Source organism: Neoarius graeffei, chromosome 13 (genome assembly GCF_027579695.1).
Source record: "Neoarius graeffei isolate fNeoGra1 chromosome 13, fNeoGra1.pri, whole genome shotgun sequence".
NCBI lineage: Eukaryota > Metazoa > Chordata > Actinopteri > Siluriformes > Ariidae > Neoarius > Neoarius graeffei.
Window position 1 is genome coordinate 46187968 of NC_083581.1, and position 18732 is coordinate 46206699.

General features: G+C 46.4%; 1 protein-coding gene across 2 annotated transcripts in view; it reads right to left on the reverse strand.

Moving 5' to 3' along the window:
- dlg4b (discs, large homolog 4b (Drosophila)) overlaps window positions 1–18732 on the reverse strand; it is a 106242-nt gene that overhangs the window by 14275 nt on the left and 73235 nt on the right. The window contains exons 7-8 of one of the 2 annotated variants that reach the window (XM_060936864.1): window positions 14452–14477; window positions 13270–13320 (exon numbers count right to left, since the gene is read on the reverse strand). In XM_060936864.1, the coding sequence (XP_060792847.1) occupies window positions 13270–13320; window positions 14452–14477 (77 nt within the window). The remainder of the gene's footprint in view (window positions 1–13269; window positions 13321–14451; window positions 14478–18732) is intronic. The other variant, XM_060936863.1, reaches the window with a different exon arrangement.

Sequence of the window (18732 nt, forward strand, 5' to 3'; positions counted from 1 at the left end):
TAGAGGCCGCTGTTATTTCCTTTTCATGTCGTGTTTATTTTGGCCTCTAGAGGCCGCCACTGTTCCTGTGTCTTGTGTTTGTGTTAATTGCCTAATTATCTTCACCTGTGTCCTTAATTAGTTTGTCTATTTATACCCCTGAGTTCAGTCCTCTTGTCACGGAGTCTTTGTGCTGTTATGTTTATCTCCAGTTTCCTTTGTACTGTGTTTTTTTGATCTTCTTAGCTTTTGTATTTTTGCACTTTGCTTTTCTTTTGGATTACACTCTTTGGTTTTTTTTGTCTTTTGTTTTGCCCTGTATATAGTGTATATAGTTTAAATAAACCTTTTTGATTCTTTTTCTACTTCCGCCTCACGCCTCTGCATTTGAGTCATCCCCCTGGTGGCCTAGTGGGGGTTTGCTGGATCATCACACCAACGAACCAGGTTCGAATCCCAGCAAAACCCTAACAGAAAGACTCCGTCATGACCGACTCAGCAGAGGCTGCTTCAACTGTCTACCCGGCCAACCTTCAGGGAATTATGGCAGCTTTGACACGCTTCGGAGCAACCATGGACGCTCATGGACGTACGCTCACCAGCCAACGTGAGGCCCTCGCTCGCCACGAGGAACTGCTTCAGCAAATTGGGAAAACCCTGGCACAGCTGACATCTCTGCCTGCATCTCCTGATCCAGTTCCTGCTCCTGATCCAGCTCCCACTCCTGCTCCAGTGCCTCCTGCAATGCTGCCTTCTTCACCTCGCGAACCCAGCCTTCCTGCACCACAGAGGTATGACGGCAAGCACAGTGAGTGCCGAGAGTTCCTTACCCAGTGTCAACTCACCTTTGAGCTTCAGCCTACCACCTACACCACGGATCGCCGCAAGATTGCCTTTGTGATCACCTTATTAGCTGGTAAGGCGCGAGCCTGGGCTACTGCTATCTGGCAAAGACAGGGACCTGAGTGCTTTGATTTCCAGCTGTTTTCTGAAGAGATGCTTCGGGTCTTCGATCAGGCAGACATCAGTACCGACGCAGCCCGAAAGCTCATGTCCATCCGGCAAGGAGGAAGCGTCGCAGATTACGCCATCTCGTTCCGAACACTCGCAGCAGTAAGTGGATGGAACGAGACTGCCCTGGTGTCAGCCTTCCACCATGGTCTGTCTGACCCCATCAAGGACGGTCTGGCCTCTATTGGATGCCCAAGTGACCTCGAAACCCTCATCTCACATGCTATTCGTCTGGACAACAGGATGAGAGAACGCCACCAAGCCTTGAGCCCCCCCAGCCTCCCTACCTCTACCTGGAGACCGTCTACCTCCTTCAGTGACTGTCCAGAACCCATGCAAGTGGGTCGTACTCGCCTCTCCGCATCTGAGAGGGAGCGCAGAAGGAGGGACAAGTGCTGCATCTACTGTGGCAAGCCTGGTCACTTCCGAGCATCATGTCCCGAACTCTTGGGAAAAGGACCGCCCCGTCCAGCCGAGGGAGGGTTGTGACGGGGCCTACCCTCTCTCCCGGACTCCCTGGCCAAGGAATCTACATCCCGGTCTCCATCTCCTGGGGTGAGTCTGTCCACTCTTGTCAAGCTTTGATAGACTCAGGGGCGGCTGGGAACTTTATGGATATTCACTTCGCCCAAAGCATCAATATTCCGACTGCACCTCTTGAAGTCCCACTGTCTGTGTCTGCCCTCGATGGCCAAGCGTTAGGTGATGGAAGAGTCACCCAAGTTACTTCTCCAGTTTTCCTCCAGTCTCAAGGTCACAAGGAAGAAATATCCCTGCACCTGATTCCTTCACCTGAGTTCCCAGTTATTCTAGGCCTTCCTTGGCTTACTCGCCACAACCCTCGCATAGACTGGGTAACAAGCCAGGTTGTGGAATGGGGCCCTGCATGCCATGCCTCTTGTCTGCTCTCTAGCTCTCCTGTGTCTCCTGCCGAGCCCCCTGATCTCACCGAGTTATCTCAAGTTCCCACAGAGTACTGGGATCTCAAGGAGGTATTCAGCAAGAGCAGGGCCGCCGTTCTTCCTCCGCACCGGGCCTACGACTGTGCCATCGACTTGCTCCCTGGGACTACCCCTCCTCGTGGCAGACTGTTTTCACTCTCTCAGCCAGAACGCAAGGCCATGGAGGAATACCTCAAAGATGCCCTGGTCTCTGGGTTTATTCGACCCTCCACTTCACCTGCTGGAGCCGGCTTCTTCTTTGTCGGCAAGAAGGATGGGGGGCTCCGACCATGTATTGATTACAGGGGCCTGAATAAGATCACTGTGCGCAACCGATATCCCCTTCCGCTGATGTCCACAGCTTTCGACCTGCTCCAAGGCGCCACCGTCTTCACCAAGTTGGACCTACGGAACGCATACCACCTCATCCGTATCCGACAGGGAGACGAGTGGAAGACTGCCTTTAACACCCCGTCTGGGCACTACGAATACCAGGTGATGCCCTTCGGACTCACCAACGCACCAGCTGTTTTTCAGGCCCTAATCAACGACGTCTTAAGGGACATGATTAACCTATACGTTTTTGTCTACCTCGATGACATCCTTATCTTTTCCAAGACCGTGCAGGAGCACCGCCACCATGTCCGCCAGGTTCTCCAGAGGCTGCTACAGAACAATCTGTTCGCCAAGGCCCAGAAATGCGAATTTCATGTTCCCGAGGTCTCCTTTCTGGGATTTATTGTACGGACAGGCCAACTCCAAATGGACCCTGCCAAGACCCTGGCCGTCCGGGATTGGCCTACTCCCAAGTCCGTTAAGGAGGTTCAGCGGTTCTTAGGATTCGCTAACTTCTACCGCAAGTTCATCAGGAACTTCAGTTCTGTGGCAGCACCCATGTCAGACCTCACCAAAGGGACAGGTGGATCTTATGGCTGGTCTCCTCAGGCAGAAAAGGCGTTCAAAGACCTCAAGGACCGCTTCTGCACGGCACCCATTCTGGTTCTCCCGGACACCTCCCAACCATTCATCGTGGAGGTGGACGCCTCGGGCAGTGGTGTCGGCGCGGTGCTCTCTCAACGTTCGGAAGGAAAGCTGCACCCCTGCGCTTACTTCTCCCACCGCCTGAGTCCTGCTGAGTCCCGGTACGATGTGGGGGATCGAGAACTGCTAGCGGTCAAACTGGCCCTTGAGGAGTGGAGGCACTGGCTGGAGGGAGCACAACATCCATTCCTGGTTTGGACTGACCACAAGAACCTGGAGTACCTCCAGCAAGCCAAGAGACTGAACCCTCGACAGGCTAGGTGGGCCCTGTTTTTCAGTCGATTTGACTTCACCCTCTCATACCGCCCCGGCTCCAAGAACACCAAACCTGACGCACTGTCCAGACTGTTCTCTGCCACTAACAGGGAGAATGAAGTCGGGCCTATTATCCCTGTGTCCCGGATTGTGGCCCCTGTCCGCTGGGGTATTGAGGAGGCTGTCCGACGAGCCCAACGCCAGGACCCCGGTCCTGGGACGGGGCCACCAGGCCTCTTGTACGTCCCACATCAAGCCCGGGCCAAGGTTCTCCAGTGGGGTCACTCTTCCCCTCTCACCGCCCACCCGGGAGCTCGGAGGACCCTGGACTTCCTGAAAAGACGCTTCTGGTGGCCTAACATGGAGCAGGAAGTAAGGTCATTTGTCCTGTCCTGTGAGGTTTGCACCAGAACCAAGAACCCACGACAGCGTCCCCAGGGTCTCCTGCATCCTCTGACCATTCCCCGGCGTCCCTGGTCCCACGTGGCAGTCGACTTTATCACGGGTCTCCCTGAGTCACAAGGTAACACGGTCATTTTGGTCTTAGTTGACAGATTCTCCAAGGCCTGCCGCTTCATACCACTGTGCAAACTCCCCTCTGCTCTTGAAACTGCGAAACTTTTGTTTAATCATGTCTTCCGAGTCTTTGGTCTTCCACAGGACATCGTCTCAGACCGAGGGCCCCAGTTCTCCTCCCGAGTGTGGCACGGGTTCTGCAAGGTCATCGGAGCCACTGCCAGCCTCTCCTCTGGGTTTCACCCACAGTCCAATGGTCAGACGGAGAGGCTCAACCAGGACCTGGAAACCACCCTGCGAGGCCTGGCTATGGATAACCCGACATCGTGGAGCACCTGGCTGCCATGGGCGGAGTACGCCCACAACACCCTGCAGTCATCGGCCACCAAGCTGTCGCCATTCCAGTGCCAATTCGGGTTCCAGCCACCTCTGTTCCCGGACCAGGAGGAGGACGCGGGGGTGCCCTCGGTCAACCAATATGTGAGACGGTGTCGCAAGACCTGGAGCAAGGTCAGGAAGACCCTCATACAGACCTCCAGAACCAACCAGACTCAGGCCAACCGCCATAGAAGACCTGCACACGCTTTCCGCCCTGGGCAGCGTGTTTGGCTGTCCACTAAGGACCTTCCACTGCGGGTGGAGAACCGCAAGCTTGCTCCTCGCTACATTGGCCCCTTCAAGGTGGTGCGCAGGGTGAACCCTGTCTCCTACCGGCTCCAGTTGCCCCGGACTCTGAGGATCAACCCCACTTTCCATGTTTCCCTGTTACGGCCCGTACTGACGTCTACGTATGCCCCTGCCCCTAGGAACCCCCCACCCCCCCGCATCTTCCAGGGGCAGACTGTGTTCACTGTGAATCGCCTGCTTGACTCCCGCCGGGTCCGCGGCGGGTTGCAATATCTGGTGGACTGGGAGGGCTATGGTCCTGAGGAGCGCTGCTGGGTTCCTGCTCGGGATGTCCTTGATAAAGAACTATGTCGGGACTTCCATTCGGCCCATCCGGATCGCCCTGGGAACGTCAGGAGACGCTCCTAGAGGGGGGGGTCCTGTTAGGACTAGGACTGTTTTGGCCTCTAGAGGCCGCTGTTATTTCCTTTTCATGTCGTGTTTATTTTGGCCTCTAGAGGCCGCCACTGTTCCTGTGTCTTGTGTTTGTGTTAATTGCCTAATTATCTTCACCTGTGTCCTTAATTAGTTTGTCTATTTATACCCCTGAGTTCAGTCCTCTTGTCACGGAGTCTTTGTGCTGTTATGTTTATCTCCAGTTTCCTTTGTACTGTGTTTTTTTGATCTTCTTAGCTTTTGTATTTTTGCACTTTGCTTTTCTTTTGGATTACACTCTTTGGTTTTTTTTGTCTTTTGTTTTGCCCTGTATATAGTGTATATAGTTTAAATAAACCTTTTTGATTCTTTTTCTACTTCCGCCTCACGCCTCTGCATTTGAGTCATCCCCCTGGTGGCCTAGTGGGGGTTTGCTGGATCATCACACCAACGAACCAGGTTCGAATCCCAGCAAAACCCTAACAGATAGGGAGTAAGGAGATACCCTGTGTGGAGACAGAGAGTAAGGAGATACCCAGTTTGAAGATAGAGAGTAAGGAGATACCCAGTGGGGAGACAGAGAGTAAGGAGATACCCAGTTTGGAGATAGAGAGTAAGGAGATACCCAGTGGGGAGATAGAGAGTAAGGAGATACCCAGTTTGGAGATAGAGAGTAAGGAGATACCCAGTGGGGAGACAGAGAGTAAGGAGATACCCAGTTTGGAGAAAGAGAGTAAGGAGATACCCAGTGGGGAGATAGAGAGTAAGGAGATACCCAGTGGGGAGATAGAGAGTAAGGAGATACCCAGTGGGGAGATAGACAGTAAAGAGATACCCAGTTTGGAGATAGAGAGTAAGGAGATACCCTGTGTGGAGACAGAGAGTAAGGAGATACCCAGTGGGGAGATAGAGAGTAAGGAGATACCCAGTGGGGAGATAGACAGTAAAGAGATACCCAGTTTGGAGATAGAGAGTAAGGAGATACCCTGTGTGGAGACAGAGAGTAAGGAGATACCCAGTGGGGAGATAGAGAGTAAGGAGATACCCAGTGGGGAGATCAAGATTAAGGAGATACCCAGTGTGGAGATAGAGAGTAAGGAGATACCCAGTGGGGAAATCGAGATTAAGGAGATACCCAGTGTGGAGATAAAGAGTAAGGAGATACCCAGTGGGGAGACAGAGAGTAAAGAGATACCCAGTTTGGAGATAGAGAGTAAGGAGATACCCTGTGTGGAGACAGAGAGTAAGGAGATGCCCAGTGGGGAGATAGAGAGTAAGGAGATACCCAGTGGGGAGATCGAGATTAAGGAGATACCCAGTGTGGAGATAAAGAGTAAAGAGATACCCAGTGGGGAGATCAAGATTAAGGAGATACCCAGTGTGGAGATAGAGAGTAAGGAGATACCCAGTGTGGAGATAGAGAGTAAGGAGATACCCTGTGTGGAGACAGAGTAAGGAGATGCCCAGTGGGGAGATAGAGAGTAAGGAGATACCCAGTGGGGAGATCGAGATTAAGGAGATACCCAGTGTGGAGATAAAGAGTAAAGAGATACCCAGTGAGGCCATAAAGAGTGGAGAGATACACAGTGAAAAGACAGAATGAAAAGGCACAGAGTAAGGTAAAGTACAGTGAGGAGACACACAGTAGGGACATATACAGTGAGGAGCTGCATTTTGAGGAGATAAACAGTGAGATGAGAATGAAAAAACACACAGTGAGGTAATACACAGTGAGGAGGCACACAGTTGAGTGATACACAGTGAGGACATAAACAGTGCAGAGATACACAGTGGAGAGGTACACAGTGAGGAGAAGCAATGAGGAGATACATGGTTGAGAGACCCAGTGAGGAGAGACACTGGAGAAACACATTGCCGAGATACAGTGCTGAGCGTAAATGAGTACACCCCCTTTGAAAAGTAACATTTTAAATAATATCTCAATGAACACAAACAATTTCCAAAATGTTGAAAAGACAAAGTTTAATATAACATCTGTTTAACTTATAACATGAAAGTAAGGTTAATAATATAAACTCAGATTACACATTTTTTTCAGTTTTACTCAAATTAGGGTGGTGCAAAAATGAGTACACCACACAACAAAAACTACTACATCTAGTACTTTGTATGGCCTCCATGATTTTTAATGACAGCACCAAGTCTTCTAGGCATGGAATGAACAAGTTGGCGACATTTTGCAACATCAATCTTTTTCCATTCTTCAACAATGACCTCTTTTAGTGACTGGATGCTGGATGGAGAGTAATGCTCAACTTGTCTCTTCAGAATTTCCCAAAGAAAATAATTTCTTTACACCACAAAGGTGAAGGCTACAAGATGATCAGCAAAGCTTTACTTATCAGTCAGAATACCGTAGCAAAAGTAGTACAAAAATTTAAGAAAGATGGAACTGCAACCATCTCACAGAGACCTCCAGGTCGTCCACGGAAGTTAACACCTCGACAGGAGCGTCTTCTGATGGGAAGGGTTGAAGAAAATTGACATGCAAGTTCACTGCAGTTATCTAAAGAAGTAGAAAGCCAAACTGGGGTGACTATTTCCCGTGACACAATACGGCGTACACTGCAGAGGAATGGCATGCATGGATGCCTTCCACGAAAGAAGCCTCTCCTAAAGCCCAGGTACAAAAAAAGCCCACCTAGAGTTTGCCAGGGCCCATGGTGACAAAGATAAAGACTACTGGGACTCTATACTCTGGAGTGATGAGACCAAGATAAATGTTTTTGGAACTGATGGCTTCAAAACAGTATGGCGTCGCAAAGGTGAGGAATACAAAGAAAAATGCATGGTGCCTACAGTGAAACATGGTGGTGGCAGTGTCCTTATGTGGGTCTGCATGAGTGCTGCTGGTGTCGGGGAGCTGCATTTCATTGATGGCATCATGAATTCACAGACGTATTGCTCTATACCGAAAGAGAAGATGCTACCATCACTCCGTGCCCTTGGTCGTCGTGCACTTTTCCAACATGACTAAACACACATCTAAGGCCACTGTTGGATTTCTGAAGAAGAACAGGGTGAAAGTGATTCAGTGGCCAAGCATGTCTCCTGATCTGAACCCAGTCGAACGCCTATGGGGAATTCTGAAGAGACAAGTTGAGCATCACTCTCCATCCAGCATCCAGTCACTAAAAGAGGTCATTGTTGAAAAATGGAAAAAGATTGATGTTGCAAGATGTCGCCAACTTGTTCATTCCATGCCTAGAAGACTTGGTGCCGTCATTAAAAATCATGGAGGCCATACAAAGTACTAGATGTAGTAGTTTTTGTTGTGGGGTGTACTCATTTTTGCACCACCCTAATTTGAGTAAAACTGAAAAATGTGTAATCTAAGTTATATGATTAACCTTACTTTCACGTTATAAGTTAAACAGATGTTATATTAAACTTTGTCTTTTCAGCATTTTGGAAATTGTTTGTGTTCACTGAGATATTGTTTAAAATGTTACTTTTCAAAGGGGGTGTACTCATTTACGCTGAGCACTGTACATAGTAAGGAGATATACAGTGAGGAGAAACACTGTAAAGAAATACACAGTGAAGTGAAAAAACAGTGAGGAGAAACACAGTGGAGAGCCACAGTAATGAGATACACAGTGAGGACATACAAAGTAAGGAGAGACACCATGGAGATAGGAGATATAAAGTGAGGAGATAGACCTGTGAAGAGACACACAGTAATGAGATACACAGTGGGGACACATAGGATGAGGAGACATAGTGAGGAGATACACAATGAAGTGATACATAGTGAGGAGAGACACAGTGGAGAGACACAAAGTAACAAGATACAGAGTGGAGAGACACACAGTAAGGAAATAAACAGTGAGGAGATACAGAGGAATACATTAAAATTTTGCATAGAAATTTTTGTGAAGCTGCTTTGAGACAATGTCCATTCTTAAAAGCACTATATGGGAGCATCGTGGCTCAGGTGGATAAGGCACCATACCATAAATCCGAGGACCCGGGTTCGATTCCAACCCGAGGTCGTTTCCCGCCCCGTCTCTCTCTCCCACTCATTTCCTGTCTCTACACTGTCCTATCCAATAAAGGTGAAAAAAGCCCAAAAAAATATCTTAAAAAAAAGCACTATATAAATTTAAAAAAAAATTAAAGGGGGAACTGAAGTCATTTTTAAACTTGCTTTATTTTTTAATTAATGTGTTATTCAATTACGTTTTCGGTTTTATTAACCTTATATTGTGACTCATATTGGCATATTATATTACACTTATCAGCCTTTTCGGTTTTTAGCCATCTTGAATGTAGTTTGTATGGTCCATGGCAGGCTTCGCTTATCTGCGCGATCTTCACAAGATTTGTGCGAAACTTCAGATGTGAAGTGTCATTCTGAAAACTGTTTACACAGCAGCCAGATCGCCATATCGTTCCAATTTAGATTAATTTCGAGATTTGCCAGCTTCATCAGTAATGGAGTGTAGGACTCCCTATGTGTGGGTGGAGCACAGAGGACGGCAGGACAGAGACCAGGTTCCAAAATAGCGTTTTATTGCTAGACTTTTCAGTTAAACAATAATTTATTCAAACAGACACACACAACCGGCGTCTGGTTCAGGGATGAGCTACCTCCGCTCTCACTCTCCCTCCTCATATAGGGCGCGGTCACTGGAAAGACACACAAACACAGGTTAATTGCTCTCAGGTGAAGTGATTCTGCCACTTACCTTCCCTGACTCCGCCCTCCTGTCACAGACCAGCGCTTGACCACGCCCCCGCTGCCACATGGAGATTATTCCATACGACTTCAAACCAACATGGAGTAGAGAAGAGTTGGAAAGACGACAGGATAAGGACGAGTCCGGCGCGCTGGTATTTACGTCATTATTGTCGCACAATTAAAACGTGCCAGATCAGGCGGCTGGTGGGTTTTCAAAATAATAAATACATGCCTGTATTTTTGTGATAAATACATATTATATTGAGCGCATTTCCCACATAATCCTCACTAAGGTTTCGGACAGCACTACAAAATGGCATCTCCACTATATATAGTGCCCTATATAGTGAGTAGGGAGCGATTTCGGACACAGGGAAAACTTCCGGCTTGTTTACGTCAGCATTCGAAAGAGGGCGCGCGCGTCTTTTGACAACGTTGGCAGAGGTTGGTCACTTTGATTTCCGCTGTATGTTTTACTTCCGTCCTACACAGTCTCGCACTGGTCTCAGCGAATCTCGTTTACGGCCATTGCTTTGACATATGGACTGATATATTACATAGCATATTTCAAACACTCATAACTTGCTATAGCAGTGACAAAATACAGTAGCTGTCAGAAATGCATTCCTACGTTTTATAAAATGAGATAAATAGAATTTTGATAATAAAAAATTTGCCTTCAGTTCCCCTTTAATTGACAGTGGAGAGAGGCACAGTAAGGAGATATACATTGAGGATATACATAGTGGAGAGACACACAGTAAGGAGATACTCAGGGATGAGATATACAGTAGAGAGATAAAAAGTGAGGAGATACACAGTGAGGAGATACACAATGAGCAACAGTAGGTTAGTGTGTAAGTCACAAACCCCTAACTTGTACAACACACACTCCCCTTTTTATAGAGAATATAGTTGCATGCCACGTTGGACTAGACTCTAGCAAGAGTGTGGGCTGCGTGGGAGATTCACAATAACTTAAGCATCTCAATCTACTGTTCTACTCATGTTCTCCTACTCATGTTCATCCCAACTCCTCTCTCTCTCTCTCTCTCACACACACAGTTTTGTACTATGGTTCTGAGTGTTTCTGCTGAGTGAGGATGAGGCTCACTGTGGCTCCGGTCGATACTGTGGTTGAAAGTGCAGTTAAAATCACCAGCTAAAACAATTATTCTTTCTTGGGGAATGTCTGAGATGGCTTTATTCAAACAGTCAAAAAACTAAACGCGGTCTGGTCCTATATTGGGAACGTACGGTAGGTGTTAATGAAGGAGAGTTTGTAGAGATCGAGGTCTACTCTTTGCACTTTTCTAGGTATAATTTCTACAATGGGCGGCACGGTGGTGTAGTGGTTAGCGCTGTCGCCTCACAGCAAGAAGGTCCTGGGTTCGAGCCCGTGGCCGGCAAGGGCCTTTCTGTGTGGAGTTTGCATGTTCTCCCCGTGTCCGCGTGGGTTTCCTCCAGGTGCTCCGGTTTCCCCCACAGTCCAAAGACATGCAGGTTAGGTTAACTGGTGACTCTAAATTGACCGTAGGTGTGAGTGTGAATGGTTGTCTGTGTCTATGTGTCAGCCCTGTGATGACCTGGCGACTTGTCCAGGGTGTACCCCGCCTTTCGCCCATAGTCAGCTGGGATAGGCTCCAGCTTGCCTGCGACCCTGTAGAAGGATAAAGCGGCTAGAGATAATGAGATGAGAGATGAGATGGGTTCTCTATGCTGATTGGTCAGTTTTGACCTTGTGCTTCCATTTATGCTAATTAGAAAAGCTAATAATAGAACAAGTAAACTTTTACTGGCTTCTCAGCTTGTTATTTCAGAGTTTTATTCAGTTTTTTACGTCTCCTGTAAAAAAGGAAAAATGTCACATAGCAGGTTTTGACCTGACAGCAACGTTATGCAGAAAGTAGTATGGTGACCCCAGTGCTCATATTTGAGACATGGCTGAGAAAATACTAACCTTTCCACTCGTTTCGCCACTGAAGCTGGTCATTTGTATCTTTGTGCATTTCTTGTAGAAAAATGATGTTTGCTTTTTTTAGAGGCAGAAAACTGAACAGACCGAACCACTTTTCAGCACTACGGCATCAGCACTCGCTTCTGTTGAACAAGCCAATGTTTAGAGATGTCATGCTGCTGAACAGAGAGAAAAGCACTAACGAATATGTGCTGTTTCAGGTCCCTTTTTTAAGGGTCTCTTCTTTTTGGACTTGTGTTGGATCATGGTTTTGACTTTTCGCATTAGTTTCTTCAGGTGATAGTGCTTCTGTTTGTCGAGTTCTCCGAGAGTTGCATGCTGCAATGCAGTGTAACAGGACAGGTAAAAACGTGGTAGATTAAGGGAAACGCCTCAATTTTGAGTTTATCTCCTTTTCTCAGATCTAAAAATAGATAAATGCTTGATGTGGAATAAAGCTGTGAACTGCTGAAAGTTTTACTTAACGTCACTATAACTGCAGAAGAATTAGTGTCTTCATCAGAACCATTTTCTATACTGTCATATTCGTTTCCTGACTCAATATCGCACTGTGAGTTTTCCACAGCCATCTCAGACCAGGTTCCTTGCGTTTCTTCCTCTGACTCAGCTTCAACTGTAACATCAGGCTCAGTCTCTGGATGAACAGCCAGTGACTGCTCCTCATTCTGGGCTGGGTCTGTCTGAGACAGGGGCGGAGCTGATAAGGGGGTTGGAAAATGCAGGTCCTGCTTTTTAACATTTTTTTCCCTCTAAACACTGAAGGTGCATTGTGGAGCTGGATTAGTGCTGTAGCTTCCTGGGGTTTCATCAGTGGGGTTATTAGTGGAGTTAAACATTTCTTCCTCTGGTTGTTCAGTGGGACTCATTACTGGCACTGCTTGAGCTGCAGAGCTGCCCAGCTGCTTGGTAGTGGTGATGGTGGTGGTGGTGGTTGGTCACTGGGGATGCACGAGCTGCACACTCACTCGGCTGCTCAGTACGTGCGGGGTTTGTCTGGGCTTCAGTCTGGCTGCTCATGTCTCATGTTTATTAAGACATGTCTGTCTGACATGGCTATATTCACCACACACAAAGCACCTCATTTGTTCTGAACTGAAAAAATTGTGTAATCTTATCCCTCAACCATTAGTTTAACAGAGATATTGAGTGACTTATGCTGTGTGTTTAAAATCATATATGTGAAGCGTCAGAAAGACATGATGTGTTTAATGACTGAGTTTTTTAAGCCCAGAGGAATCATTTTGATCTGCTTTTAACTTGCCATAGTGCTCAAGTATACTTTTTTAATAAAATGAGACACTGTAGACAACACGGTTTTTTTTTTAGAAACTCCCGAAAGTGGAAACACAGATACATACACATTGTTTAACATTAGCCCCTCTATGATTAGCTTGTCAATCATTTCAACTTCTGTGAGAAAAAACACCACAGTGTTGTTCATCCGAGAAGCCGATTTGAGTTGAGATCACTGAATGGAGCTACGGAGGGATGGATATTGAGTTGTCCAGTGTGCACGTACACTATGTCTCAATGTAAGGCACGAGAAATCTCCATTTAGCTTCATTTTGGAGTGGGATTTGCTGACTAAAGTCAGCTCACGCACTATAAAGTTCTTTAAGCTTTATATATAAATCCAAAGAACTAAGGAAGGAATTTGAAGAAAAACTAAATAAAGGAATAAACATGAAAAAGTGGAAAAATGTCAGAGGCATGATCCCAATGCCTGTACTCTCACCTGCTACCCACAATCCTCAGAGAGAGAGAGAGAGAGAGAGAGAGAGAGAGAGAGAGAGGATACTCACCCTTTCCAACGTGATCTCTTCATACTCTACTTCTCCACTTAATCCATTCATCTGGGAAAGAGAGACAGAGCATGAGAGAGACAGAAAGAGAAAAATGGAGAGAGGTAATAAGAATTATGCATATACAATCCCTATAATTTATATCTGTCTTTCTGTCTGTCTGCCTGCCTTCCCATTTCCTGTCTGGGTTTGGGTGACTTTTACGCTCCCTAGTTGCTATGGCTACTCCATAGCAACATCTGTCAAGCCTTCCAGGGGAACCCTGTTACCATGGCAACTCAGATTTCTATGGCAACTGTTTCAGGCTTATACACCTACATATGCACCCACATACACTCAACAAACCCCCCCCCACACACACACACACACACAACACACACACAAAACACTGAAACATTCACTCTTACTTGAATGAATGACACATTATAATTACATTCACAATTAATATTCATCATGTGAAATACACATATTCAAATGAGTTATATTAATATGCAGAATCAAAACACACACACGCACACATACACGTGCACACACACACGCACACACTCAGTTTGCTATTTATGCCTCTTCATTTCCTAAATGGAATGTGTTTTGTGAACTCAAGCTAAAAATAGACACACAGCAGGGTGCCATCAACACACACACACACACACACACACACACACACACACACGCAAATAAATTAATGTGACATTCAGCTGCTGAAACTGTATGAAGAAAAATTTTTAATTGCCTGTGTTTTTATTCCTTGCACAGTCCATGCCAACAAAAAGAGTACACTATTCCTGGCCTATGTCCCCTGTCTATCTGTATGTCTGCCCCTGTATCCACCTGTTCCTGTCTTTTAACCCGTTTTCCACCAAGGCAGTTTGAAGGCCAGTTGAGAGCCAGTACCTAATCTCAAACCAGTTCTTCATATTTCTACAGCCAAAGAACCAGCTCTCAGCCATAAAAACTGGTTCAAGAGCAACACCAAAACCCTATAGGTCAAGAACCAAGAAGTTTTTACATCAGGGGCTGGGGGCAGGATTATCACGACCAGAGCCATATACAGACATATATACTGATGTAATGACATGGCTCTACGGTGGCTCTATCGCCCATGAAAAAGCAAACCGGTTTTTAGAAGGTTCGCAATTTGAACCAACTCTGAACCGGCAGCAGAAATAGCACCTAGTTTGCGGTGGTGGAAAGGGGGTATGTCTGCCCTTGTATCCCCATGTCCTTGTCTCCCCTATATTCCCCTGTCCCTTTCTGACCCTGCATCCCCCGTCCCTCTCTGTCTGACCCTGTATCCCTGTGTCCATGTATGCCCTTGTAGCCCCCTGTCCTTGTCTGCCCCTGCATCCCTCTGTCCCTGTCTGTCCCTGTATCCCCTGCCTGTCCATGTCTGCCCCTGTATCTGCCTGTCATTGTCTGCCACTGTATCCCCATGTCCCTGTCTGTCTGCCCCTGTATCCCCTGTCCCTGTCTGCCAGTGTATCCCCATGTCCCTGGATGTCTGCCCCTGTATCCCCCGTCCCTGTTTGCCCTGTATCCCCCTGTCCCTGTTTACTCCTGTTACCCCGGTCCCTATCTGCCCCTTTATGTGCCTGTCCCTGTGTGCTCCTGTTTCCCCATATCACTGTCTGTTCCTCTTACCCCCTGTCCCTATCTGCTCCTGTTTCTCCTTGTCACTGTCTGCCCCTGTATCTGTCCATCCCTGTCTGCTCCTGTATTGGCCAGGGCTCTACACTAACTTTTTTTTTCAGGAGCACATGTGCTCCTAAGTTAAACATTTTAGGAGCACAGGGGAAAAAATGGGGGCACAAGCACAAGTAGGTTTTCATTTTAAAGGTTTATTGCAGCGCAAACCTTAGACACACCAACACATAAAACGCAAAATTCAATTGAGAATGAATGAATGAACGAATGAATGAATGAACAAACATGAATAACGAACAACTGAATGAATGAACAAACAGTAGCTAAACAGAGAGCAGAGCTCAGCAGAGCTAACATCATCATCAAGGACAGCTCCCACCCTGGCTCTGAGTTCTTTGACTTGCTGCCCTCAGGCAGGTGTTACAGGTGCATCAAAGCAAGGACCAACAGACTCAAAAACAGTTTTTTCCCACAGGCCATAACCACCTTGAATAATTAGCCTTTTTCACATTACGTCACTTGCAGGGGAACTCATATCCGTTTTCAGCCTTTTGAATGGAAGAAGAGGTATACGGCGGCAACATATGTTAACAAAACTGTGTCATTCACAGATAAGATTGATAATAATATTGCGCATTGTTGTTTATCATTATGTATTGTTAGTGACCATTCCAGTCACCTATCTGCCTTGTTTTGGAAAGGAAGTTTACTGACTTTCTATGGTTGCTACTTGTTAGTCAGCAGATTAGCATGCCGCCTCTTCTTCCATTCAAAAGGCTGAAAACGGATGTGAGGTTCTTCTGCAAGTGACGTAATGTGAAAAAGGCTAATTACATGCACTGACTGATGCCACTTCTGGCAGGTGCAACAATGCACCAACAAGGACCTAAAAGGACAATATTCTCACACTTACCTGATACAGTGCAATACTTATTACAGTGCAACCTCACAGAGCAACTTTTTAGTTTTTATAGCTTTGGTATATTTTATATTTATATTTCTACACTTTTACATCCATACCCAATACAATGCAATACCAAATACAGTGCAATATCCTGAGTTTTGTAGCTGAACTGAGTTTCTATAACTAATGTGCAATTAACGTCTGCAACTCAACACGCCCAGTTGTATATATATTCTTTGTTTTTCTGCTGTGTTGTGACATGCACCATTTGTATATACTGTATATTATTTGTTTTTCTGCTGTGTTGTATGTTCCCATCTAAATGTTTGCACTGGGGTGTGTGCTTTCCATCTCATTATATAATGTTCCCGCACCTTCTCCCGTCATTCTAGCTTTCTTCACTACACTTTCTTCCTCATCCATTCTTTTATTCTTGTTTCCACCATCATTGCTTTTAAAAAACGCCGTTATTCTCTGCATAGCGAATATATTTCTCAGCTCGGTCCGAACCAGCTCTCGGTTATCTCTCAGTTGAATGATCTGATGAATCCCTAAAAAGCACTTTTCCCACCTAATGCCACACCCACAACATACAACCGTGGGAAAGAGGGGCAATCACAGAAAGATGAGTAGAAAACGGGAAATGTTACGGGGGATATTTCTTGTGATAATAGGCTATTGTAGCGTCAGCACAAACGCACCAGACTCAACTTTAACTGAAAGTGTTATTCAGTAGCCTAATTCAAGCTACAGACCAAGAAGAATAAAAATGCTGAAATCTCATGTCCCAGTAAAACGCACTAGCATGGCAGAACGGCAAAAAAAATGTAACTTTTTCACACACACACACACACACACACACACACACACACACACACACACACACACTGGCTACCGTGGGAACCACCGCAGTGTAAGACAGAGGCAATGCACGCAACTACAGACAGGGAGCAAGGCGCAGGCAGAACACACACACACATGCACGTACACAACACTGAACACACACACTTACAACAATACAGGCCGTTACTCATTACACTATATTAGGTAGGCTATCCAGCGCTGGATTTACATACTTTGCAGTTTAACGTTTGATACATTTTAAATGTTAAACTCGTCGCGTCTGTGCTCAGTGCTTTCCTAAATTGTCGGCTGCAAGAAGCCCTCGCACGAATGCGCGTTTTTTTTTTCGTCGTTCGCATGCCGAAAAATTCGCTCGCAAATGCGAGTGAAATGTGCGCACTGTAGAGCCCTGGTATTGGCTTGCCCCTGTATCCGCTGTCTGTGTCTGACCCTGTATCCACCTGTCCCTGCTTGCCCCTGTATTCCCCTGTGCATGTCTGCCCCTGTGTCCCCCTTGTCTTGGGCTGGCCCTATATCCACTCTCTCTCTCTCTCTCTCTCTGTTTGCTCCTGTTTCCCTTGTACCTTTCTGCCTGTCCTTGTATGCCCTGTCCCCTTTCTTTTTGTCCCTTCCCTTTGTACATACTCCCCTTTCCTGTATTCTCAATCACTGTCCTTATTACCACAGCTTTGGCCCTGTTCTCCCCATTTGTCCCTCTGTCCCCAACTCTAGCCATCTGCCTGCTTGTCCCTCTGTCCCCACCCTTCTGACCCTGTTCCTCATGTCCCTGTCAATCTCTCACTCTCTCTGTCCTGTCATATCCTTGTCATGTTCCCCTGCCCCTTATCCCCATAAGACACAAGGTCTGTGGAGTGGAAAAGGGTCCATCTAACATTATAAACATTTCTTTGGTTTCCTCCTTATAGGGTTCTTGTTGTAGAACCCTACAACAGAGAACCTTCTATTCAGAAAGGGTTCTAGGTAGAACCCCTTTTATCTGCGGTGGAGAACAAGTCTTGACTATCTCAAGCTAACTCGCCTGCAGTGTGTTTTATTACCTCACTTAATGAAGTTTTACTCCCAAGTGTGCACTTCAGTTCTATTCACTCAGCCCGTTCCTGTGCACAGTTACATAACACATGCACACACCACTCATAGCATGATCACTGAAGTGTGTTTAGTCATAGAAATTTAGCTGCACAATACACAGAGAGACAGACAGAAAGAAACAGACAGATGGAGATGTTCAATAGCGGGTTCATAATGTAAATTTTTAATCTGGATTCAAATTTGGCATCATTCAATTACACCTTTTCCCCCCACACAAATACACACACAGAGAGAGAGAGAGAGAGAGAGAGAGAGAGAGAGAGAGAGAGAGAGAGAGAGCATCTTCTCTGTAAAAATTAACTAAACAGCTATCACTGTCCAGTCTCTCTGTCACCATGAAAATCTGTCGCCATCTATGCTGATACCAGCCTGTAACCATGACAACACCACCCTGGTAGTCCTGGCAACCAGCAGTACTCTTTCTCTCTCTCTCTCTCTCTCTCTCACACACACACACACACACAGAGTTCAACACATTGGCTCACTCACCCACTCGCAAACACACTGTGTGGATCACTTGAGGCATGATTTTATTATTTAACCAATCAGATGTCAGAGTACAAAGGGGGTGGGGCTAAACAACTGAGTTGGAATGCAGCACGTATGTTCCACATGGCATCATTTATTTTAATACTACACACACACGACATACTACAAACACATGAACACTGGCTCTCTCTCTCGCTCTCAAACACACACCTAAAACACAACACACATGAAGACTAGTGTGTGTGCTCTCTCTCTCTCTCACATATACACACACACATATTTGACATACTACAAACACATGAACACTGTCTCTCTCTCTCTCTCTCGTTCACACACACACACACACACACACACACACACTTCTAAAACACGACACACATGAAGACTAGTGTGTGTGCTCTCTCTCTCTCTCTCTCTCTCTCTCTCTCTCTCTCTCACATATACACACACACACACATTTGACATACTACAAA